We start from the raw sequence: 25635 nt of genomic DNA, 5'->3' as shown, positions 1-25635 counted from the left end.
ATTTATCTTATAACTAGAAGTTTGTACTTTGGGACTGCCTTCATCCATTTCTCCCCCACACCCCCTCATTAGATGAGAATATCTTTTATAAATTCCTTAAAGTAAATTGAAAGAAAGGGGCAATAACCCTAATGTCTTAAGTAGGAATTTTATTGTCATTGTCAGCCAAAACTGACTACTTTGGTTATGGCAGCAGAATTATGTAGGCCACAAAGAGGCATTAGAGCCATGGGATCTACGTTGAGATTTTGGTCAGGTCTTTAAATCAGGGGCTGGTGAACATTTTCTGTAAAGGACCATGTAGGAAATCCTTCAGGTTTTAGGGGCTGTATGATCTCTGTCACAGCTCTTCAGTTCTGCCATTGTAGTCAAAGTAGCCACGGACAATGCATAAATAAATGTATTTTGATAAACATTTATTTATAAAAACAGAGGTCAGGCTGGATTTAGCCCACAGGCCATAACTTGCTGACCCCTGCTATAGATGGATGACTGCTTCCTGACTGGATTTGAGGGTGGTGGGAGACCAGTAATAGTATTCAAAGTTCTACCAGAAATGTACGTAGTCTAGGTTTCCAGTCTAATTTTCTGTTACTTTCCTATATATATATCTGCCTCTAGTCAACAGAAATATTCACTGATCACTTATTATATAGACATACAGACAAGTGGAACAAAATAGAATACATGGAGACCTGATATACCATTGAATTGGCACTGAAAATCCGTGGAAAAAGATGGTCTAGTCAGTAAACAGGGATGACACAATTGATTATCTTCGTGAAAAGTAAAATTAGATATCTACCTTTCTGAACATAAACATAAATTCCACAGAATCAGTGTCCTAAACTTAAAGGGAAACTTTAAAACTTCTTGAATAAAATATAGAGGATTTATTTTTGTGACCGTGGGGAAGGGAAGACCCACTTACACAAGATGTGAAAGCTTAAATTATAAAGGTAAGATGGATACATTTGACCCTACTAAAATTTAAAACTTACAGTCAACAAAAAGCACTCTAGAAAGGTTAAAAGGCAGACCACAGACTGGGAGAAAATATTTGCATCAAAAATAATTGACTTAGGGAGGTGGGAGCGAGGTTCGAAAGAAAGCTGACATATGTATACCTATGGCTTATTTGTGTTGACGTATGGCAAGAAACCAACACAATATTGTAAAGCAATTATCCTCCAATTAAAAATAAAAAAATTGACTGTAGATTGCTATCTAGAATTATATAAAGAACTCCTACCAAAAAGAGAAAAAAAAAATCAAGCTGGTAGAAAAATGGTCAAAGAAGAGTCTGTTTTGGGGGGATAAGTAGTAGATGCCACAAAAAGATAAGTAAATCAAAACATATTTTTAAAATGAAATGTTCACTCTGAGGAAGAAGGGCACAAAATGGGGGGCATCAACTGTATCCAATTTTTTTAAAATTTTGGAATAAATATGTCAAAATATAAAGATTTGATAAAGCTGAAAGCTAAGTAACCAGGTGGTCAATATTTTCTCCAGTTTAGCCTATTTATAATATTCCATAAGTGTACCTTTAAGTGTAATTGTGAGATATTTCAACAGGTTAGTTGATTTTAAAAAATAATTTTAAGGAAATTATAACTTTCCCTAATAATATAATACTAACTCAGCATTTGCTTCTTATAAATAGACTGAGGAAGGGGTATTATGAGCTCAGAAAATACTCAGCAAAGCATAGGAAATATCTTAGTAAAAGGTTTTTGGCTGAGTGAAAACCTCTAGTTGGAAATGAGAGAACTATAAAGAAAAAGCACTTCTAACCCATGCTATCATCTCCAGTGGAGATGTGCAGATATTAGGACCTGAACACTGAATGTACATTTCAGGCCAAAGTGCCACAGCCATGTGTAGCTTTCTCAGAAGTGTGAAGCATAGCTCCAATGCATCCGTAGTCCCTTCATGGCAATGAAAAGCACCACAGAGCTGCCTTCAGTTATCTTTGCCCTGACGAACCACAAAAAGTCCCCGTAAGTATTTCTCCCCGAATCACACTGCTACATGGCCAGGGGTGGCTTGTCAGCAGAGCATATACAGGTAGCGTTGCCTTTTCTTCCAGTTTCCTCCCATTCAGTTTCCTCTCATTATCCATGCTGTATCAATAATGATATTTATAACAGAATGTGAAGTCAAGTGGGCCTTAGAAAGCATCACTACGAACAAAGCTAGTGGAGGTGATGGAATTCCAGTAGAGCTGTTTCAAATCCTGAAAGATGATGCTGTGAAAGTGCTGCACTCAATATGCCAGCAAATTTGGAAAACTCAGCAGTGACCACAGGACTGGAAAAGGTCAGTTTTCATTCCAATCCCAAAGAAAGGCAATGCCAAAGAATGCTCAAACTACCGCACAATTGTACTCATCTCACATGCTAGTAAAGTAATGCTCAAAATTCTCCAAGCCAGGCTTCAGCAATACGTGAACCGTGAACTTCCTAATGTTCAAGCTGGTTTTAGAAAAGGCAGAGGAACCAGAGATCAAATTGCCAACATCCACTGAATCATGGAAAAAGCAAGAGAGTTCCAGAAAAACATCTATTTCTGCTTTATTGACTATGCCAAAGTCTTTGACTGTGTGGATCACAATAAACTGTGGAAAATTCCTCAAGAGATGGGAATACCAGACCACCTGACCTGCCTCTTGGGAAATCTGTATGTAGGTCAGGAAGCAACAGTTAGAACTGGACATGGAACAACAGACTGGCTCCAGACAGGAAAAGGAGTATGTCAAGGCTGTATATTGTCACCCTGCTTATTTAACTTCTATGCAGAGTACATCATGAGAAATGCTGGACTGGAAGAAACACAAGCTGGAATCAAGATTGCTGGGAGAAATATCAATAACCTCAGATATGCAGATGACACCACCCTTATGGCAGAAAGTGAAGAGGAACTAAAAAGCCTCCTGATGAAAGTGAAAGTGGAGAGTGAAAAAGCTGGCTTAAAGCTCAACATTCAGAAAATGAAGATCATGGCATCCAGTCCCATCACTTCATGGGAAATAGATGGGGAAACAGTGGAAACAGTGTCAGAATTAATTTTGGGGGCTCCAAAATCACTGCAGATAGTGACTGCAGCCATGAAATTAAAAGATGCTTACTCCTTGGAATAAAAGTTATGACCAACCTTCTAGATAGCATATTCAAAAGGAGAGACTTTACTTTGCCGACTAAGATCCGTCTAGTCAAGGCTATGGTTTTTCCTGTGGTCATGTATGGATGTGAGAGTTGGACTGTGAAGAAGGCTGAGAGCCGAAGAATTGATGCTTTTGAACTGTGGTGTTGGAGAAGACTCTTGAGAGTCCCTTGGATTGCAAGGAGATCCAACCAGTCCATTCTGAAGGAGATCAGCCCTGGGATTTCTTTGGAGGGAATGATGCTAAAGCTGAAACTCCAGTACTTTGGCCACCTCATGCAAAGAGTTGACTCATTGGAAAAGACTCTGATTTGGGGAGGGATTGGGGGCAGGAGGAGAAGGGGACGACAGAGGATAAGATGGCTGGATGGCATCACGGACTCCATGGACGTGAGTCTGAGTGAACTCCGGGAGTTGGTTATGGACAGGGATGCCTGGCGTGCTGCGATTCATGGGGTCGCAAAGAGTCGAACATGACTGAGCGACTAAACTGAACTGAACCTGGTTGGGCCATTCTCCTGCTTAAGGCTTCCCAGTGCCCTCCAGATAAAGTACAAACTCATTAGCGTGTTCTACATAGTTCTTGAGAGCCTGCCTGGTCCCTGCCTCTTACCAGCCTCATCTGTCTTTGTTATCAGCTGTCCCCAGCTGTGACAAGCTACTTAAAGATTGTTAGACAAGAGAGGGACCTTCTCTTGCCTCTGAGTCTTTGTTGAGGCTGCCTGTCTCTCATCTCCCATGGCCTCCCTGGCAACCACACATTCCTTTAGTACATGCCATGTCATGCTTTCTGGATTGCCTAGATCTGCAGAACTTAGTTCACTGCCCGATACAAAGTAGGTGCTCCATGTTCAATTCATGTCTCTGAAATAAATTTAAAAAAAAAGGAAGATTTGAATGAATAACAAAGCAATCACTGAAGATTCACAAAATACTTCTCTGCTGACTCTGAAGTCAGTTGCTCATGAGCCTATCCTTATGTCTGTGTGAGAGTATCAGTGTTTTTGTGAGGTTTACATTCACTTGCTTTTCTGTGGACATGTTTGTGTTCTCATTTCCTCCATAGTGCAAGTTCTTTGAAAATCCAGGAGAAGCCTGGATGGCCATTTGAATCCCTCAAATTCAGAACCTCAACTGGGTTCAGACTGGAATATTTTCCACATCTTTCTTTTGATAACCTCCAGGTCAGTTTGAAAATTATACTTATGTCCTAGATGTCCCTCTGAACAAGTGGTGGGCTTGGAGTAGGTCACACCTGAGCTAGTCCAGAATTTGAATTCAGTCAGGAGTGAGTAAACTGGAAGGATTTGCTGAAGAAATTAGCTCATTTGTCTGACATGCATAGACACTTAGAAATGCTTGTTGCTTGAATGCATGCAGCATTAAAAAGTCATTTGCATCTTGCAATTCTGTTGTAATCAGAAATTGAGCCATTTCTTAGGCTAGTTGTTTTAGAGATTTAAACTCACCCCCCCCACCCTCCTCCTGCTAGTTGTTTAGCTACTTAAAGGCTTAATTATACTAGTAAACTGAACAAATTGGTGTACTTTAGGTTACAAGGGTTCTTTTGCAAATCAGCTGAAGGCATTTAAAAAAAGATTTTCATTTAAAGAGAATTTATGGGTGCTAACATATAGTTCAGTTTTTTAGTTTTTAATGGTTGTCTTAGAAACCTGAAGTGATCTACTTTTATCAAACAGTGGTTTATATTGAGAATGATATAATGCTTGTTTTTAAAAGATGTAATTATCTTCAGCATTCCAGCTGGAATCATTGTTTCTGATTCTGTCATTTTGGGAGATAATAATGGAATGGTGAGGGGTGTGTGGAGAAGCAGGAAAAGTAATATTCCTGCATTTTAAACAAATTGAAAACTCTTTATTTTAAAGCACCACCATTATTATCTTAATTGTCCTAATGGAAATTATGCTTGACTAGCAAGTGGACAGTAACCCAGAAAGGTGGAGGACATGCTATTTTAATTTCCAGCTTTGATGAGAATCACCTTGGATTATTTTTAATGCTTGAATTTTAATATTATAAGGGACAAAGGATAAAGTTAGAATGATTAAATAAAAATATTTGGAATGATGGATGACAAATGTTTACTTTGCAGAAGTTAAAGGAATAGTTTTGAAAGCAATTGTCTAAAATGCAAATATGTAGATGCTTTTGGAATAATTTAAGACTTAGTTCAAAAGTAAAAGTAATACAGTAATTAATCACTTTTACAAATTTTGTGTTTTGTTTTACCCAACTTTTTATTTTGAAAAATTTCAACAGTACCCTTAAAACCACTTAAAATGATCAATATTTTGCTGCATTAGGGTTTTTTGCTCTCAGTATTTTCTCTTTAATCATCTGAAAATAAGCTGTAATATTGAAACACTTGACCTCCAAAAACATCATTATGTATCTCCTAACAAAGACCTTTCCGTGTATATTACTGTTGTCACACCAAGAAACTTATTTTTTATTGGAATATAATTGCTTTATAATATTGTGTTAGTTTCTGCTGTATGAGGAAGTGAATAGACTATATGTATACATACATTCTCTCCCACTTGGGCCTCCCTTCCCCTCTATCTCCATTCCCACCCATCTAGGTTCTCACAGAGCACAGAGCTGAACTGCCTGTGCTATGCAGCAGATTCTCACTAGCTGTTTATTTTATACATGGTAGTGTATATGTTAATCTTAATCTCCCAGTTCGTCCCACCCTTCCCTTCCCCTACCTGTGTTCCACATGTCTGTTCGCTACGTCTGTGTCTCTATTCCTGCCCTGGAAATAGTTTCACCTATACCATTTTTCTAGATTCCACATACATGCATTAATATACAGCATTTATTTTTCTCTTTTTGACTTACTTTATATGACAGACTCTAGGTCCATCCACATCTCTACAAACGATCCAGTTTCATTCCTTTTTATGGCTGCGTAATTTTCCACTGTATGTATGTACCATATCTTCTTTTTTAAGAAAATTAATTAATTTTATCTTTGGCTGGGCTGGCTTTCCCTAGTTGCTGGGAATGGGGCCTACTCTCAAGTGGCAGTGCTTGGGCTTCTCACTGTGGTGGCCTGTCTTGCGGAGCATGGGGTCCTGGGCGCTCAGGCTTCTGTAGTTGCAGCTCATGGGCTTAATTGCTCCCTGGCATGTGGGATCGTCCCAGACCGGGGATGGAACCTGTGTCCTTTGCATTGGTAGGCAGATTCTTAACCACTGGGCCACCAAGGAAGTCCCTGTACCATATCCTCTTTATCCATTTATCTGTTGCTAGACAGTTGACATTTAGGTTGTTTCCATGTCCTGGCTGTTGTAAATAGTGCCACAGTGAACATTGAGGTACATGTGTCATTTTGAATTATGCCTGGATTTTCTCAGGGTATAGGCCCAGTAGTGGGATTGCTGGGTCACATGGTAGTTCTGTTTTTAGTTTTGTAAGGAACCTGCATACTATTCTCCACAGTGGCTATATCAGTTTACATTCCCACCAACAATGCAAGAGAGTCCCCTTTCCTCTACACCCTCTCCAGTATTTATTGTTTGTAGACTTTTTGATGATGGCTATTCTGACGGGCAGTTAGGATGTGGTACCTCATTGTAGTTTTTTTTTTTAATGCATATATTTGGCTGTGCTGGGTCCTAGTTGCCGCACTCAGGATCTTTGATCCATCTTCCTTGTGGCATGCGGGATCTTTAGCTGCAGCATGTAGGATCTAGTTCTTTGACCAGCAATTGAACCCAGGCCCTCTGCAGTGGGAGGGGAGGCTTAGCCACTGGACCACCAAGGAAGTCCCTCTCATTGTAGTTTTGATTTGAATTTCTCTAATAATAAGCAGTGTTGAGCATGTTTTCATGTATCTGTTGGCCATCTGTATATTTTCTTTGGAGAAATGTCTGTTTAGATCTTTCACTATTTTTGATTAGATTGGTTTTTGTATTTTTTTTTTTTTTACATTGAGCTGCATGAGTTATTTGTGTATTTTGGAGATTAATCCCTTCTTGCTTCATTTGCAAGTATTTTCTCTTAATGTTGATGCAGTGATATATAAAATAGGGTCACTCAATTTAGCAAATAAAAATAAAGTCCAGATAAACTTGAATTTCAGATAAATAATGGTTTTTTAGTGTATGTATGTCCCATGCAACATTATATGATGTTAGTGTGAAACTCAAATTTAACTGGGCATCCAGATAATTACTTTATCTCATAAAGTAATTAATATGGGCTAAATATGAAGCCCATAGTTAAATTTCTTCAGTTGTCCCCCAAATGTTCCTTTAAATACGTGTGTGTATGTGAATCCAGTAATCATGTTTTATATTTGACTTTGTCTAATAAAATTTTGATAGAATAATTATCAGGTATTTACTTTAAAAATATAAACTCATGTTCAAAAGATTCTTTGTGTGAAAGTGGGCTTTCCATGTATATGAAATTAAAGCCATAAATTTTCACTAAATTTAGTGGTTTGGAGTGTCATCACCAACATGTATAACAACTAGGACCCCAAACACTTGTGACATTAGCACATTTCCTTGTTGGACGACTGGCAATTCAGTCATATTGTTTAAAAAAAAATTAATAATGTTTATGACAGCTGCTTTTCTTGTTGTCCTCCCTTTTGGTTTAGTATTATCGTATTCTATCACTTATTATAGTAAGTTTCCTAAACTTGAGATGCTCCCTTGAGTCATCACCTGTGAGTTTAGTTGTTTTTTAGGTTCCACACGTGAGTTCATACGTTGTCTTTCTCTCTCTGATTTACTTCTCTTAGCATAATGCCTTCAGTGTCCATCGGTGTTGTCACAAATGTCAGAATTCCTTTCTTTTTTAATGGTTGAATAATTTCCATTACGTGTGTGTGTGTAACACTTCGGTTGTTTCCATTTTTTGGCTATTGTAAATAATGCTGCAATGAACAGGGAGTTGTAGCTCTCTCTTTGAGCTAGTGTTTTCATTTGGATAAGTATCCAGAAGTAGAATTGCTAAATCATATGGTAGTGCTATTTTTAATTTTTTGAGGAACCTACCTACTGTTTTCCACCGTACCGTGGCTGTACCAGTGTACATTCCAGCAGTGCATGAGGGTCCCCTTCTCTGCATCCTCAGCAGCACTTGTTTCAAGCAGGGGCTCCTCTGGTTGCAGTGTGAGGGCTTCTCACTGCGGTGGCTTCTCTTATTATGGAGCACGATCTCTAAGCACATGGGCTTCAGGAGTTGTGGCTCCCGGGCTCTACACAGGCTCAGTAGTTGTCACGCATGGACTTAGTTGCTCCGAGGCACGTGGAATCTTCCCAGACGAGGGATCAAATCCATGTCTCCTATGTTGGCAGGTGGATTCTTTACCACTGAGCCACCAGGGAAGCCCTGGAGACCTGCTTTATCTTGCCCTCCTGATTATTTTGACTTTGTGTTCAGCTTGGCTTATGTCAGAGTAGCAAACTAGCATCACATCTATGCAGCGCACTGCCCAGAAGACAAGAGCTCTTTCACCTAGAGATGAATAACAGAACTCTCCTTGGTTGAACTTAGTCATAAACTTACCCCTGAAACCCTCATCTGGTTGTGGAGGATAGAGCAGGGAGTAGGACCATTCTCATCTAAAGGACGTGATGGCTGCACAGTTGTATAAGATTGTTGAGAAGAGTCTGAAAGCCCTGAGGAGTACCCCTCCATTTTGTCAACAAATCTATTTCACTGGTTAGTTTACTGTGTCTCTGAACAATTCTCTAGAGCCTTCTTAGCTCCCTTCAAGCTAAACTACGCTTCCCCCATCTCTTTCAACAGATGTCTACGTTTTTATAAAGAGAAAACAGAAGGCATTGTGTTGGCCCTCCTTCAGCCTCCTATATGAAGTTGCAGTCCCAGAAGTCTGGGTGAATGTGAAGGAATGTGAAAGAAAGTCAGTATCTTAGTATGAGTTTTTTCTGTTTTTAGCTATCCTTCCATATTTATTTTTAATTTTATTCCATTAGGTAGGAGTACAGTGATTCTTTGAAATATATTGAGATTTCTTCTATTGCTTAGAATATGAACAGTATTTGAAAATGTGCTCCCTGTTCTTAAATGTATTCTTGATTTGTTTGGTAGAGTTTATATAGATATGAAATAGCTTAAGTGTACATTAATGTTCAGATCTTTGAGAGGGGTGTGTCAAAGGGTATGATGTTTCTTCTTTTGTGATCCATAGGTTTGGATAGAGGTGGGTATCAGTTCATGAAGTTTGCAGTCTTCAGTGTGAGTGAGTGGGCCTTGTGATTAGACATGCAGAGGTGGGCAGTGGATGGGAACTCCCCTGTGCTGTGCCCTGAATCCAATAGATAAGGAAGCAGCAGGGTGTACGGTTGATGTGGCTTCAGTTCAGTTCAGTTCAGTCGCTCAGTCGTGTCCGACTCTTTGCGACCCCATGAACTGCAGCACGCCAGGCCTCCCTGTCCATCACCAACTCCCAGAGTTCACTCAGACTCATGTCCCTCGAGTCAGTGATGCCATCCAGCCATCTCATCCTCTGTCGTCCCCTTCTCCTCCTGCCCTCTATCCGTCCCAGCATCAGAGTCTTTTCCAATGAATCAACTCTTCTAATGAGGTGGCCAAAGTACTGGAGTTTCAGCTTTAGCATCATTCCTTCCAGAGAAATCCCAGGGCTGATCTCCTTCAGAATGGACTGGTTGGATCTCCTTGCAGTCCAAGTGATTCTGATGTGGCTTACCCAGAGTCATATAGCTAATAAGTAGCAGAATCACAATTTGTACCAAGATCTTTTCAGTTCAGCTCTCCTACTCTTTCCTTGTGGAGATAGGTAATAGTTTTCCACTATCTTCCAACATCATCCTTATGCTTACTATCTGCAGAGTCTATAATACAGTATCACTGTATCCCTATCAAAAACCCATTAGAGAAGGTGTCATGATCCTACTTCACCAATTCCCTAAGATATAGTTAATATGACAAATTTTACAGCTGGTCACTTGAGAAATTTACGTTCAGATTTCCAAGTTTTTGTCTAGTGTGAAGTGTGTATATTTTAGAGATTGGGCGTGTATCAGAGTTCTGGTAGGAAACTGTTCACAGCAGTTTCAAATAAAGACTGAATCAAGAAATGACTTAGAGAGTCATGGCAGGGCAGTGCTAACAGGAAACCAGGGCATGGAGGAGTGAAGGAGTAGCCTGCAGAGAGCTGGAGCTGTGGCATGAGGACCTCATGGCTCTGGAGGGAAGCCTCTCTGCCAGAGACAGCCTGGAAGCAGGGAGGCAGCGGGAGAGAATGACCAGGCTTTCTCTCTACCCCCTCCCTCCTGTCTCCTACAAGCAGTGCCTCCCAGAGGCTGAACCCAGCTAGCAGCCAGCTAGCAGCCAGCCAGCAAGGTTTCCCCCCAGGGTAGAGAGCAGGACATCGGAGGCTTGTTGGGGGATGGGAGCATGTGGCGCATCCCAGCACCCAGCACCTAGGACCTAGGCCAGGGTGGCGTGCTCTGAGACATAAGAACACGTTACAGGAAATTAAAACATTGAGAAAGGGAATTTAATGGACTTGAAAAATAGGGTAAATTGTGAGAAAATGTAAATTAGAAGCATATAAATGATGTGGGTTCCTGTGTAGTTATTTTGAAGAAACTGTGAACCTAACTCTCCCTGAATTCACTACGATGAATAAAGAACTTAGAAACTTCTTTAGGACCCATTTTACAGCCTTGTAAATAGTTTTACTGTTCTCCATTCAATCCTCTGACTTTCCCATTAAAATATAGATTTTTAATCCTTTGAAATAATTTCAATAATTTTTGGAAGACTGAAATTTTATTAGGAGAAAATCAGCCTGCCTCTCCAAGTAAAAATACTTGGTGCATATAATACAGTTTAGATGGGTGATATCTAACATTTATCATTAGGGGAGTATCCATTGTGTTTATCAACTTCTTTGGAGTAAAATCTTTCTTTGGAGTAAAATCTGCATCTTAAATAGTATTTATGCTATACTAGATATCTGTGATTTGACATGTTTGAGAATCTTTTCCTTTGGTACTCTATAACCATCTGGTACCTCTTTATCATCTTCTAAATGTTGCCTTAAATATAATATAAATTATATATGTAATATATAATGTACTATGATGGTGGTGGTGGTGGTGGTGGTTTAGTTGCTAAGTCGTGTCCGACTCTTGCAACCCCATGGACTGTAGCCTGCCAGGCTACTCTGTTCATGGGATTCTCCAGGCAAGAATACTGGAGTGGGTTGCCATTTCCTTCTCCAATAATGCAGTATAATATTTGCCAAACTGCTTTTTCATAAATACATTAAGTTTGGGTAAAAAAGAAGAGAGGCCCAAGTGAGATATATATGTGTATATATATATACACACACATATATTTGTATTAACACATATATGCATATATATGTGGGGTTTTTTTTAGCAGCATTGAGTTCTTGCCATGTCATCCTCCCCCCCTCCCCATCTTTGTTAAATTTTTGCCTTGAATTTCACTGATTAAGCACATGTTGATTATATTCTGACTAGACCCTGGACAATTTCTGCAAATTATGTTCAGTCCAGTTCAGTTCAGTTGCTCAGTCATGTCCACCTCTTTGCGATGCCATGCACTGCAGCATGCCAGGCTTCGCTGTTCATCACTAACTCCCGAAGCTTGCTCAAACTCAACGTCCATCAAGTCGTTGATGCCATCCACCCATCTTATCCTCTGTCATCCCCTTCTCCTGCCTTCGATCTTTCCCAGCATCAGGGTCTTTTCCAATAAGTCAGTTCTTTGCATCAGGTGGCCAGAGTATTAGAGTTTCAGCTTTAGCATCAGTCCTTCCAATGACTATTCAGGACTGATTTCCTTTAAGATTGACTGGTTTGATCTTGCAGTCCAAGGGACTCTCAAGAGAGTCTTCTCCAACACTACAGTTCAAAAGCATCAACTATTTGGCGCTCAGCTTTCTTTATAGTCCAACTCTCTCATCCATACATGACTATTAGAGAAAACATAGCTTGGACTAGATGGACCTTTGTTGGCAAAGTAGTGTCTCTGCTTTTTAATATGCTGTCTAGGTTGGTCATAGCTTTTCTTCCAAGGAGCAAGCGTCTTTTAATTTCATGGCTGCAGTCACCATCTGCAGTGATTTTGGAGCCCAAAAAACTAAAGTCTCTCACTGTTTCCATTGTTTTCCCATCTATTTGCCATGAACTGATGGGACCGGATGCCGTGATCTTCGTTTTCTAAATGTTGAGTTTTAAACCAACTTTTTCACTCTCCTCTTTCACTTTCATCAAGAGGCTTTTTAGTTGTTTACTTTCTACCATAAGGGTGGTGTCATCTGCGTATCTGAGGTTGATATTTCTCCCGGCAGTCTTGATTCCAGCTTGTGCTTCTTCCAGCCCAGCGTTTCTCATGATGTACTCTGCATATAAGTTAAATAAGCAGGGTGACAGTATACAACCTTGACGTACTCCTTTTCCTATTTGGAATCAATCTGTTGTTCCATGTCCAGTTCTAACTGTTGCTTCCTGACCTGCATACAGATTTCTCAAGAGGCAGGTCAGGTGGTCTGGTATTCCCATCTCTTTCAGAATTTTCCACAGTTTGTTGTGATCCACACAGTCAAAGGCTTTGGCATAGTTAATAAAGCAGAAGCAGATGTTTTTCTGGAACTGTTGCTTTTTCAACAATCCAACGGATGTTGGCACCTCGATCTCTGGTTCCTCTGCCTTTTCTAAATCCAGCTTGAACACCTGAAATTTCACAGTTCATGTACTGTTGAAGCCTGGCTTGGAGAATTTTGAGCATTACTTTGCTAGCCTGTGAGTTGAGTGCAATTGTGTGGTAGTTTGAACATTCTTTGGCATTGCCTTTTTTTGGAATGAAAACTGACCTTTTCCAGTTTTATGGCCACTGCTAAGTTTTCCAAATTTGCTGGCATTCTGAATGCAGCACTTTAACAGCATCATCTTTTAGGATTTGAAATAGCTCAAGTGGAATTCCATCACTTCAACTAGTTTTGTTTGTAGTGATGCTTTCTAAGGCCCACTTGACTTCACATTCCAGAATGTCTGGCTCTAGGTGAGTGATCACACCATCGTGGTTATCTGGATCATGAAGATCTTTTTTTGTATAGTTCTTCTGTGTATTCTTGCCACCTCTTAATATCTTCTGCTTCTGTTAGGTCCGTACCATTTCTGTCCTTTATTATGCCCATCTTTGCATGAAATGTTCCCTTGGTGTCACTGATTTTCTTGAAGAGATCTCTAGTCTTTCCCATTCTGTTGTTTCCCTCTATTTCTTTGCATTGGTCACTGAGGAAGGCTTTCTTCTCCATCTTATTCTTTGAAACTCTATATTCAAATGAGTATATCTTTCCTTTTGTCCTTTGCTTTTAGTTTCTCTTCTTTCTCAGCTATTTATAAGGCCTCCTCAGACGACCATTTTGCCTTTTTGCATTTCTTTTTTTGGGGATGGTCTTAATCTGCCTTCTGTACAGTGTCATGAAGCTCCATCCATAGTTCTTCAGGCACTCTGTCTGTCAGATCTAATCCCTTGAATCTGTTTGAATCACAGCAAAATATGTTGTGAGGAAGTAATCAGTCTGTGACATTGCCGGTTACTTTATGCGAAAGTTGCTTTCAAAAGATTTCTAATATATAAAATGTACTTAGAGATTATTAGGTTGTATGTAAGTTTTCTAATTTGAAGCTGTTTTAAAATTATTGAGGATCATATTGGTTTTTTTCTGAAAAGTTGAAAATAGAATAACCAATGTATAAGAATGGTTCATGTAAGATATTAAAACAAGGCAAATTAAGGAGTTTTGGCAGGAGTAGTTTCTTCTTTCTGTTGAGATTTAAGAATAGATGGAGAGTTAATGTGCAGAAGAACACAGGGAAGGCATCCAGTTGGCAGAATCAAAGCAAAGCAGATTCTTTTGCCTAAACTGTGGTGAAGGGGCTGATGAAGTCAGGGCCTGGATTTACAGAGAAAGCTAAGAGACGAGAGAGCCAGAGAGGTTTCTGAGGCATACCGGAGTGAATCCACATATTAAAAAACAAAAGCGTTATAAAAGATCCTGAAATCTAGCTTTTGCAGATGTTCTCTGTCAAATTATCTACTGCTGTGGTTGATGCTAAATGGCATAACCTTTGCTTCCTTCTGCTTTTGTTGCTGTTTAGTCATTAAGTCATGTCCGACTCTTTGACACCGAATGGACTGTAGCCCGCCAGCCTCCTTTGTCCGGGGGATTTCCCAGGCAAGAATACTGGAATGGGTTGCCATTTCCTTCCCTAGGGGATCTTCCAGGTATCAAACCTGTGTCTTCTGTTTTGGCAGGTGGATTCTTTAGTACTGAGCCACCTGGGAAGCCCCCTCTCTGCTTTTATCCTCTCTGTACTCTCTTGGATCTGGCGCACCTCGGTTTTTACATAGGTGTCTAGGGAACTGTCATAGTGTTTAAAGGTTACTCTTCTAAGTGGAACAAAATTTAGAATGGTAATTTGTGTTGATAATAATGTTAGGCAAAGAGAAGTTCCATTTTGTATCTTTTTTGAGGCCTTCATCCTCCTGTTTTGGTCGGTACTTGATTGCTTTCTTGTCCCGCTTGTGCCACTGTGGTTCTGGAGCAACTCTCTATCTTATCAGGGTGTTCTTCACAGGGTCCCCTCTGTTTCATGGAGCCTAGGTGTTCATCCCATGGATGGAGGAGCCTGGTGGGCTGCAGTCCATGGGGTCGCTGAGAGTTGGACACAACTGAGTGACTTCACTTTCACTTTTTACTTTCATGCACTGGAAAAGAACACTTTCTTGCCTGGAGAATCCCAGGGACGGGGGAGCCTGGTGGGCTTCCGTCTGTGGGGCACAGAGTCGGACACAACTGAAGCGATGTAGCAGCAGCAGCAGCAGCAGCAGGTGTTCATATTTCTGTTGGGGAGGATTTTTTAAGACCTTGTAAATATGGAATGTCAATTTCCATTTTCACACTTGATGGTTAGATTGGAAATCATTGTCTCTCAAATTTTATTCAAGTTTTATCAGTTTTTTTATGACTTGTCTCTACCACCTCCCTCCTCCACTGCCTCTCCTTGGGTGTTTTGTAAGATTTTCTTTATTTTACTTGTGTCAGAAATTTCAGGATTATGACTTGGTGAGCGAGAGTAAGCTGAGTTGCTTCAGTCATGTCCAACTCTTTGTGACCTCATGGACTATAGCCCACCAGGCTCCTCTGTCCATGGGATTCTCCAGGCAAGAAAACTGGAGTGGGTTGCCAGGCCCACCTCCAGGGGATCTTCCCAACCCAGGGACTGAACTGGTGTCTCTATGTCTCCTGCATTGGCAGGCAGGATCTTTGCCACCAGTGCCACCTGGGAGGCTCTTGTGACTTGGCATGGGTTTTACTTCTCTCATTGTGTTGGACGCTTACTCTGTCCTCCTCATCTTGAAATTTCATCCTTCAGATCTGAGAAAAATCTTAGATAATTTCCTTTTCTCTTTTTTATCTTTTCCCTTTCTGGAATTCCTTTTGGTTAGCTCTTGGACCTCCTGAATTAATCCCATAATTTTCTTATATTTTCCATCTCTTATTGTTACCATTTGTTTTATTTCTGGTACTGTATGTTAAATTTCAAAGTACTCTCTTGTTCTTAACATTCCTTTTAGGTGGGGGGTAAAAAATATTCCTTTTAAAAATCGCATTTTGTTCTTGCTTTATAGTTTTGGTAACTTATTTTCTTCAGCATATTAATTATACTGGTTACAGTCTTATTTTGAAGTTCCCCTTTGCAGTTTGTGTAATCTCTGTTTCCTCTGTGTATTTACTGTGGTCTCCAACTTTCGTAATGAGAGTTTTTTTTCCTTCCAGTTTCTGTTGATTCTAAGCTGTCAAATCATTTTAGTGTCATTTCAGATACTAATGAGCTGATTGAAGGCTGCATCTTAAGAAATTTGTTGACTAGCATACTTTACTGTAAGGTGATCTGATAGGGATCCTGTTCTTTCTTTGGGAGAAACCAACACAGAAGTGCCTTTTTTTTCTGGAAATCATTTAGTTTCTCCATAAAAAGTCTTCCAATCTCTTGCTTGCTGGGAATGAACTAGGCGTCATTGTTTGGGAAGCCCATTTGTAAACGAATGGGACGATTACATGGTTTGTAAATGGTGAAGGAGGTGTAAACTTAAGTTGTGTGACTTCAGAGCTTTGCTCTGAGCTACAGATTCTTGCCTTCTATGTTAAAATCTAAGTGGGGCATCATAGCCTTTTATATCAAGTTTTTTGTACTTACGGTGTGCAGTAGCCTGTTTCACTCCTATATATATAGCTTGGTTAGGAACACAATGTGTATGATGATATTCATTTATTTCCACATTGGAGATTTATAATTTTTTCTTAATTTGCAGCTTTTTTCAAGGAGCAAACCTCCAAGGGGCCTGTATGTTTATGGAGATGTGGGTAAGTGTGTTAAAATAAGTTTTAAGTGGTCTAAACAAAAAGTTTCCTAGCTTTCACCCAGAGATAACTTCCATTTCTATCTTTCAACCCACCACCAGCAGGAATAGGATGAGGTGAGGTAAAATAGGGAAGAGGACAGGACTGTAGATTTCTTAGTTTTTACTTTTATTTCTCATGGGCTGTGACTGCAGTTGAAGGCATCATTAGTTAGCATGTTAGGGTGCAAACATTATTTAATGCATAAAGTGAATCGATCTCAGTGACAGAAATCATCTCTAGATAGGTTATTTGATAAATCAGAATCTCATTGCTCAGTGCTGTTTGACTCAGCTTAATAACTTAAAACAATAAGTTGCTTGTTTTTACTTTTAATTCCCACTAATACTTCTACTCATAATCTGAACTCTTGCCCCTAATTTAGTTATCTTCAGTCTATTGAAGAGTGCACATTCTAAACATATAACTGGTAACATTTCCTTCTTGCGCTTCCAGTCACTGGGCATGAAGACTCATTTTCTTGGAAACATTGTGAACTGTCAGTTTCTGTAATATGTGGGCGTGCTCAGTCATGTTCAATTCTTTGCAGCCCTGTGAACTGTAGCCCGACAGGCTTTTCTGTCCATGGAATTTTCCAGGCAGGAATACTGGAGTGGGTTGCCATTTCCTACTCCAGGAGATCTTCCTGACCCAGGGATTGAACCCACATCTCTTGCATCTCCTGCACTGGCGGGCAAATGCGCCACCTGGTAAGCCTTTCTGTAATAAATTTTCCTAATCAGTTGTCTTGCTTCTTCCTTGACTTAATTATTGATGAAGTTGTCTGTTTTCTAGTTTCGATTTTCTTTCAACCAAATCCTTTTGTTCTAGTCCTAAACCTTTCCCTAGTTATCCACCTTCACTGATGTCATGAAGGTGGCTCTTCTGTCATCTGGCCTTATGGCTTGCCAATCACTTCTTTATTTGGCATACTCAAAATATTTGATGTAATGAGATCAGTTTTCAGTTCAGTTCAGTCGCTCAGTCGTGTCTGACTCTTTGCTACCCCATGGACTGCATCAGTTTTAGTCCTTGACTGATCAACAAGCTTCAGACTTCCCTGTAGCCATAACAGATTTTCACTGTGAGGAAGTGGTGGCAGAGGTTTATTATCTTAGTAAGAATTTTAGGATAATAGGTGTTGAATTGGAGAAGGAAATGGCAACCCACTCCAGTGTTCTTGCCTGGAGAATCCCAGGGATGGGGAGCCTGGTGGGCTGCCGTCTACAGGGTCGCACAGAGTTGGACACGACGAAGCAACTTAGCAGCAGCAGCAGCAGGAGTTGAATGAGTAGTTACACTGCCTTAAAGGTCAAACTGTTCTTTTCTTTTCTCGGTCCTCTCTTTTACTCTGATGTTTATTAATGCCTCTAAATGCCTGTTTTACATTTATAGATTTCAGTTCAGTTCAGTTCAGTCGCTCAGTCGTGCCCGACTCTTTGCGACCCCATGAATCGCAGCACGCCAGGCCTCCCTGTCCGTCACCAACTCCCAGAGTTCACTCAGAGTCGCATCCATCAATTCAGTGATGCCATCCAGCCATCTCATTCTCGGTCGTCCCCTTCTCCTCCTGCCCCCAATCCCTCCCAGCATCAAAGTCTTCTCTCCAATGAGTCAACTCTTCACATGAGGTGGCCAAAGTACTGGAGTTTCAGCTTTAGCATCAGTCCTTCCAAAGAAATCCCAGGGCTGATCTCCTTTAGAATGGACTGGTTGGATCTCCTTGCAGTCCAAGGGACTCTCAAGAGTCTTCTCCAACACCACAGTTCAAAAGCATCAATTCTTCGGCACTCAGCCTTCTTCACAGTCCAACTCTCTCATCCATACATGACCACAGGAAAAACATAGCCTTGACTAGACAGACCTTAGTTGGCAAAGTAATGTCTCTGCTTTTGAATATACTGTCTAGGTTGGTCATAACTTTCCTTCCAAGGAGTAAGCATCTTTTAATTTCATGGCTGCAGTCACCATCTGCAGTGATTTTGAAGCCCCCCAAAATAAAGTCTGACACTGTTTCCATTGTTTCCCCATCTATTTCCCATGGGGTCATGGGAGTGGATGCCATGATCTTTGTTTTCTGAATGTTGAGCTTTAAGCCAACTTTTTCACTCTCCTCTTTCACTTTCATCAAGAGGCTTTTTAGCTCCTCTTCACTTTCTGCCATAAGGGTGGTGTCATCTGCATATCTGAGGTTATTGATATTTCTCCCGGCAATCTTGATTCCAGCTTGTGTTTCTTCCAGTCCTAGCAAATCTAATAAATGATTATTGTTCAGGTTTTAGAAAGGGAATGATAGAGATTCTTGAAGTTCTTTTATCTTTCTTTCTAAATCATTAGAAACATTTTTATTGGCGGTTAGCTGCTTTACAATGTTGTGTTAGTTTCTGCTCTATAGGAGAGTGAGTCAGCTATACATACATATATATCCCCTCTTTGTAACTGCAGAGCACTGAGTAGAGTTTCCTGTGCTATGCAGTAGGTTCTCCTTAGTTTTCTGTTTTATACATAATAGTGTATATATGTCAGGCCCAATCTCCCAATTCATCCCATCCACCCTTTCCTCTCTTGGTGTCTATATGTTTGTTCTCTATGTCTTTGTCTCTATATCTGCTTTGCAGATGGGTTCATTTGAGCCATTTTTCTAGATTCCACATATACATGTAAATATACGATATTTGTTTTTCTCTTTTAAGTTCTTGAAACTTGTACATTTTAAAAATGCGAAAGAAACTCAAACTGTTCTTTTTCTTTGTTCATCAGCTAATTGGTATTTCTGAGACCAATGTATGCTTACTTAGCATCTAATTTATATCAGGCACTTGATCAGGTTTATGTGTCTGCACCTTTGGCTATCGCTAGGAGATCTCATTCTGTAGTCATCTCTCATTTTTTTGCCTCTTTGGAGAACATTTACTTCCTGTACCTTTACTTTCATGTTCAGTCATTGCTAAAATCAGAATCTTTGTTTCCCCTGTTTCTTTAACCACTTAACCATAAATGAAGATGGTTAGTAAAGCACAACAGTTTCCACTTCTGCAAAAGGACTTAAAAAAAAAAGCACAAATATGGAGGTTGTTGGATTTTAGTTTTGAAAATACAACCATATTCTAACACATTGAAGGGAGGTACAATAAACATAATTCATCTGAATGTTTGAAAGAATTAGGAGAGATGTGATAACATGGTATATTCATATAGGCTAGATGTGTGGTAATCTTTGGCTATGCACATCTTCATAAAGTAGAGAGGGGAAGAGAAAGGAATTCTGAAACAGGAAGTGAGGTGAACATTTTGGTGGCTTTACTCTTTGGTTTAGAATTCTTACAAAATAGATAATAAAAGATAGGTCAAATTTTCATTTTTGTGGGGCTCTCTGGCTGGGAGAGTAGCCTCGAAATGTCTTCACAAGCTCTTATTCTTTGTTCTTTTTCTTTTTTAGACTTGGGAAACAAGTATTTGATTTTAAAGAGACTTGATGGAAAAGATGTCTGTTTTATAGCAATCCGTTTTCCTCTCCTTATTCCTGCCCTTGGCTTGGGCTCTGTTATACCCACTTCACTCTGCTCTTATCTTCATAGGCGTGTTGAGATAATTGATGAGATAGGCTAGGGAACCCCAGGAACATTGATATCATCATGGTTCAATCTTGAGATGTTTCATTAACAAAAAGCTTATTATATCTCATGCAAAAACCAAAAGCTGCAGTAGTAGTATTTTGTGGCTTCATTCTTATCCTACAGCTGGCTTTCTTACAGCAAGGTTTCAGCTCTAGCCTAACAGAATGTGTGATGACAGGGTTAATGATTTCTGTCATATATTAGAAGATAATAAAGTCCCCTTTTTGCGGTCTCCTGGTTTAACCTCACTTGTTTCACACTGGTAATTTTACCAGTGGAAAGGTAGACTGGTTGTAAGGTTAGGAGTTGGAAAGTAAAATTCTGCTGAGTGGGAGGCAATGATGGAAGATACCACTTCCAGCTCCTTCTGTGGGGGAGTGGGGGGAGGAGGGTGTCAGCTGTGAAAAGGGTACCACTAGAGGAGGCTCTTGAGTAATCATTTTTGGCTTCCCAGTTATGGGCTTTAAAGTTAGAACTTCCTAGAGTTTACATAGCTTCCCAGGTGGCACTAGTGGTAAAGAACCCTCCTGCTATTGCAGGAGATATGAGATGCAGCTTTGATCCCTGGGTTGGAATGATCCCCTGGAGAAGGGCATGGCAACCTTCTCCAGTATTCTTGCCTGGAGAGTTCCATGGACAGAGGTGCCTGGTGGGCTACAGTCCATAGGGTTGCAAAGTCGGGCATGATTGACGCGACTTATCACTCACAAGAGTTTTAGGTTTTATAAATGACTCCCCTAGTAAGATTGTCTTATCTTGAGAAAGTTACAAGGTTTTATTTAGGATTCTGTAGATGCCAAAGCAAAATTGTGAGGTAAGGGAAATTTAGTGTTGGTTTCTTCCCTGCTTTTCCCTAACATTCTTCCAGTTACTTGACAAATAAGCACTTGCCTTGTGCCAGGTCGTCTGCCGTTTTTGGAAATGTAATGATGAATGAAAGCAGACACAGCCTTTGCTCACTCAAGGTTCACAAGCAGTGGCAATGGCTTTTTTGGACGTGGCTCCCAGTTAGTAGTTTACTTTACATCCTGAGGTAGTATATCCTTGGATGTGCGCACACCACACACATATAAACTTCTTTATCCTGTAGGATTTCCTATAACCTGGACATCGCTGTTGCACACTGAAGTGTGATGTGAGTCTTCCAATTTTGTCATTTTCAAGATTATTTTGGCTATTCTGTCACCTTTGTGTTTCCATGTTCATTTTAAAATTAGTTTGTTCATTAAAAAAAATCCTGATCCTGAGATTTTGACTGGAAGTATGTTAAAGACATGTTTAAGATCAATGTCTGCAGAGAATTGATAACTTAAAATATTGAGCATTTCAATATATCACCATGGTATATTTCTTAATTTTAAAATATTTTCTTTAATTTCTCTCAGTGGTATTCTTTAGTTCGTAGTACAGAGGTCTGCCATGTGTTTCAGTAAATTTATTCCAGTGTCCAGTGTATTTTATGTTTTCTAATGCTATTGCAGGTGGCATCCCTGGTGGCTTAGAGGTTAAAGCATCCACCTGGAATGCGGGAGACCCGGGTTCAATCCCTGGGTCGGGAAGATCGCCTGGAGAAGGAAAATGGCAACCCACTCCAGTACTCTTGCCTGGAGAATCCCATGGAGGGACGAGCCTGGTAGGCTACGGTCCATGTGGTCGCAAAGAGTTGGACACAGCTGAGCGACTTCACTATCACTTTCACTTTCTTTCTTTCTCTCTTTTTTTTACTTTACAATACTGTATTGGTTTTGCCATACATTGACATGAATCCACCACAGGTGTACATGATGTATACTATCATGTAAGAAATGAATCGCTAGTCTAGGTTTGATACAGGATACAGGATGCTTGGGGCTGGTGCACTGGGATGACCCAGAGAGATGATATGGGGAGGGTGGTGGGAGGAGGGTTCAGGGTTGGGAACTCACTTTCACTTTCAATGCTATTGCAGATGGTTATTGTTGGTCCGACTTTTTGTAACCCCATGGACTACAGCACGCCAGGCTTCCCTGTCCTTCACCATCTTCCAGAGCTTGATCAAACTCATGTCCATTGAGTTGGTGATGCCACCATCCCACCATCTCATCCTCTGTCATCCCCTTTTCCTTCTGTCTTCAATCTTTTCCAGCATCAGAGTCTTTTCTAATGAGTCATGTCTTTGCATCAGATGGCCAAAGTATTGGAGCTTCAGCTTCAGCATCAGTCCTTCCAATGAATATTCAGGATTGATTTCATTTGGGATTGACTTGTTTGATCTCCCTACAGTCCAAGGGACTTTCAAGAGTCTTCTCCAACACCGCAGTTCCAAAGCATCAATTCTTCAGTGCTCAGCCTTCTTTGTGGTCCGACTCTCACATCCATGCATGACTGTTGGAAAAACCATAGCTTTGACTAGATGGACCTTTTTTGGCAAAGTAATGTCGCTGCTTTTTAATATGCTGTCTAGGTTTATCATAGGTTTTCTTCCAAGGAACAAGCGTCTTTTAATTTCATGGCTTTAGTCACCATCCACAGTGATTTTGAAGCCTAAGAAAATAAAATCTGTCACTGTTTCCACTTTGTCCCCCCTCATTTGCCGTGAAGTGATGGGACTGGATGCCATGATCTTCGTTTTTTGAATGTTGAGTTTTAAGCCAGCTTTTTCACTCTCCTCTTTCACCTTCATCAGAAGGCTTTTTAGTTCTTCTTCACTTTCTGCCATAAGGGTGATGTCATCTGCATATCTGAGGTGATTGATATTTCTCCCAGCAATCTTGATTCCAGCTTGTGCTTCATCCAGCCCGGCATTTCTTGTGATGTACTCTGCATAGAAGTTAAATAAGCAGGGTGACAATATACAGCCTTGACGTACTCCTTTCCCTATTTGGAACCAGTCTGTTGTTCCATGTCCAGTTCTAACTGTTGCTTTTTGACCTGCATACAGGTTTCTCAGGAGGCAGGTAAGGTAGTTTGGTATTCCCATCTCTTGAATTTTCCAGTTTATTGTGATCTACACAGTCAAAAGCTTTAGCAAATGGTATTGTATGTTAACATTTAAATTTCCAGTTGATCACTGCTAATATGTAGAATCAATTGATTTTTTTATGACTTTGCTAAACTGAGTTATTAACTCTAGTGGTTACTTGGTAGCTTCTTCAAAATTTTTTTGTGTATGCCATCATGTCTGTATATAAAAGCAATTTACTTTTTTCCTTTACAATGTCTGTGCCTTCTGTTCAATAGTTCTTTTTCTTGCCTCATTTCATTAGCTAGGATGCTGTACAGTGTTGAATAGAAGTCATGAAAGTGGGTGTCCTTGTGTCAAATTTTAGGGAGAAATGTTCAGTCTTTTCTAGTAAGTATGATGTTGACTATAGGGTGTGTGTGTGTGTGTGTCTGTGTGTGTGTTAATGTATTAGTTTTTTGTTGTTGTTGTTGTCGTGGCAACATATATATAATATAAAATTTACTATTTTAACCTTTTTAACTGTATGGTTCAAAGTACATTGAAATTGTTGTGCAGATATCACCTCTATTTGTCTCCAAACATTTTCATCTTCCCAAACTGAAACTCTGTACCTATTAAACAATAATACCCCACTCTATAACCCGTCCCTCCCAGTCCCTGGCAACCAACATTCTACTTCTGTCTCTAGGAAAGTGACTACTTTCAGTTCAGTTGCTCAGTTGTGTCTGACTCCCTGTGACCCCCATGGACTGCGGTATGCCAGGCCTCCCTGTCCATCACCATCTCCTGGAGCTTGTTCAAACCCATGTCTGTCGAGTCTGATGCCATCCAACTATCTCATCTTCTGTCATCCCCGTCTCCTCCTGCCTTCAATCTTCCCAGCATCAGGGTCTTTTCCAGTAAGTCAGTTCTTTGCATCAGGTGGCCAAAGATTTGGAGTTTCAGCTTCAGCATCAGTTCTTCCAGTCAATATTTAGGACTGATTTCCTTTAGGATGGATGGATCTCCTTGCAGTCCAAGGGAGTCTCAAGAGTCTTCTCCAACACTTCAGTTCAAAAGCATCAATTCTTTGGCGCTCAGCCTTCTTTATGCTCCAATTCTCATATCCATATATGACTGCTGAAAAACCATAGCTTTGACTATATGGACCTTTGTTGGCAAAGTAATGTCCTCTGCCTTTTAATATGCTGTCTAGGTTGGTCATAGCTTCTCTTCTAAGGAGCAAGAGTCTTTAATTTCATGGCTGCAGTCACTATCTTCAGTGATCTTGGATCACTCACTGCTACTTTAGGCACCTTATATAAGTGGGATCGTATAATGCTTACTTATCCTTTTGTTTCTGAGTCATTTCATCTAGCATAGTGTCTTCAAGATTCATCCATGTTGTAGTGTGTGTCAGAATTTCATGCTTTTTTTTGAGGCTAAATAATATTCTCTCATATTGTTTATATACCAGTTTTCTTTCTTCATTCATCTACTGATGGATGTTTGGGTTGTTCCCATCTTTTGACTAGTGAATAATGCTGCTGTAAACATTGATGTACAAATATTGTTTGAATCCCAACTTTCAGTAGTTTTGTATATATCCAGAAGTGGAATTGCTAGATCACCTGATCATTCTATGTTTAATTTTTTGAGGAACTGCATACTGTTTTCCATAGCAACAGCACCATTTTACATTCCCACTAGTAATGTACAAGTTTTCCCATTTTTCCACATCCTTATCAACCTGTTTTTGTTTGTTGTTTTCATAATATCTATCGTAATGGATATGAAGTACTGTCTCATTGTAGTTTTAATTTACATTTTTTAAATGTTTTTGAGTATCTTTTCACTGTAGGTTTTTTGGTATTTGTCCTCTATGAGGTCAAGGAAGTTGCTGCTTTTTCTAGTTTGCTAAGAGTTTTTAGTGTGAATGTGTGTTGAATTTTTTCAAAAATTTTTGAAACATTGTGAGAATTATATAATCTTTAAAAGTTTTTAATGGGAATGTAGTTGATTTACAATGTTGTGATACTTTCTGCTGTACAGTGGAGTGAATTAGTTTATATGTATATATATATATACACCCACTCCTTTTTAGATTCTTTTCCCATATAGACCATTACAGGGTACTGAGTAGGGCTCCCTATGCTATACAGCAGGTTCTAATTGTTTTCTGTTTTACATATAATAGTATATATATGGGCTTCCCTGGTGGCTCAGATGGTAAAGAATCCGCCTGTAATGTGGGAGACCTGGGTTTGATCCCTGGGTTGGGAAGATCCCCTGGAGGAGGGCATGGCAGCCCACTTCAGTGTTCTTGCCTGGAGAATCCCCTGGATAGAGGAGCCTGGTGGGCTATAGTCCATAGGGTCTCAAAGAGTCAGACATGACTGAGGCAACTTAGTACACAATGCACAGTATGTATATGTCAATCCCAATCTCCCAAT

The 25635-nt window shown here is 40.0% G+C and overlaps 1 protein-coding gene across 5 annotated transcripts in view; it reads left to right on the top strand.

The window, feature by feature from the left end:
- The window catches only part of AFG1L (AFG1 like ATPase), a 198635-nt gene that overhangs the window by 31495 nt on the left and 141505 nt on the right, over positions 1-25635 (top strand). For all 5 annotated transcript variants that reach the window (XR_008199911.1, XM_052645769.1, XM_052645768.1 and 2 more), the window contains exon 3: positions 16555-16606. Coding sequence is in view for 4 of the 5 variants with exons in the window: in XM_052645769.1 (XP_052501729.1) it covers positions 16555-16606 (52 nt within the window). In the remaining variant the exon portion in view is untranslated. The remainder of the gene's footprint in view (positions 1-16554; positions 16607-25635) is intronic.

This window comes from Budorcas taxicolor, chromosome 9, assembly GCF_023091745.1.
Source record: "Budorcas taxicolor isolate Tak-1 chromosome 9, Takin1.1, whole genome shotgun sequence".
In the NCBI taxonomy this organism is placed as follows: Eukaryota; Metazoa; Chordata; class Mammalia; order Artiodactyla; family Bovidae; genus Budorcas; species Budorcas taxicolor.
The sequence above is the reverse complement of the archived record's forward strand: the minus strand, read 5'-3'. Positions and strand labels throughout refer to the sequence as shown.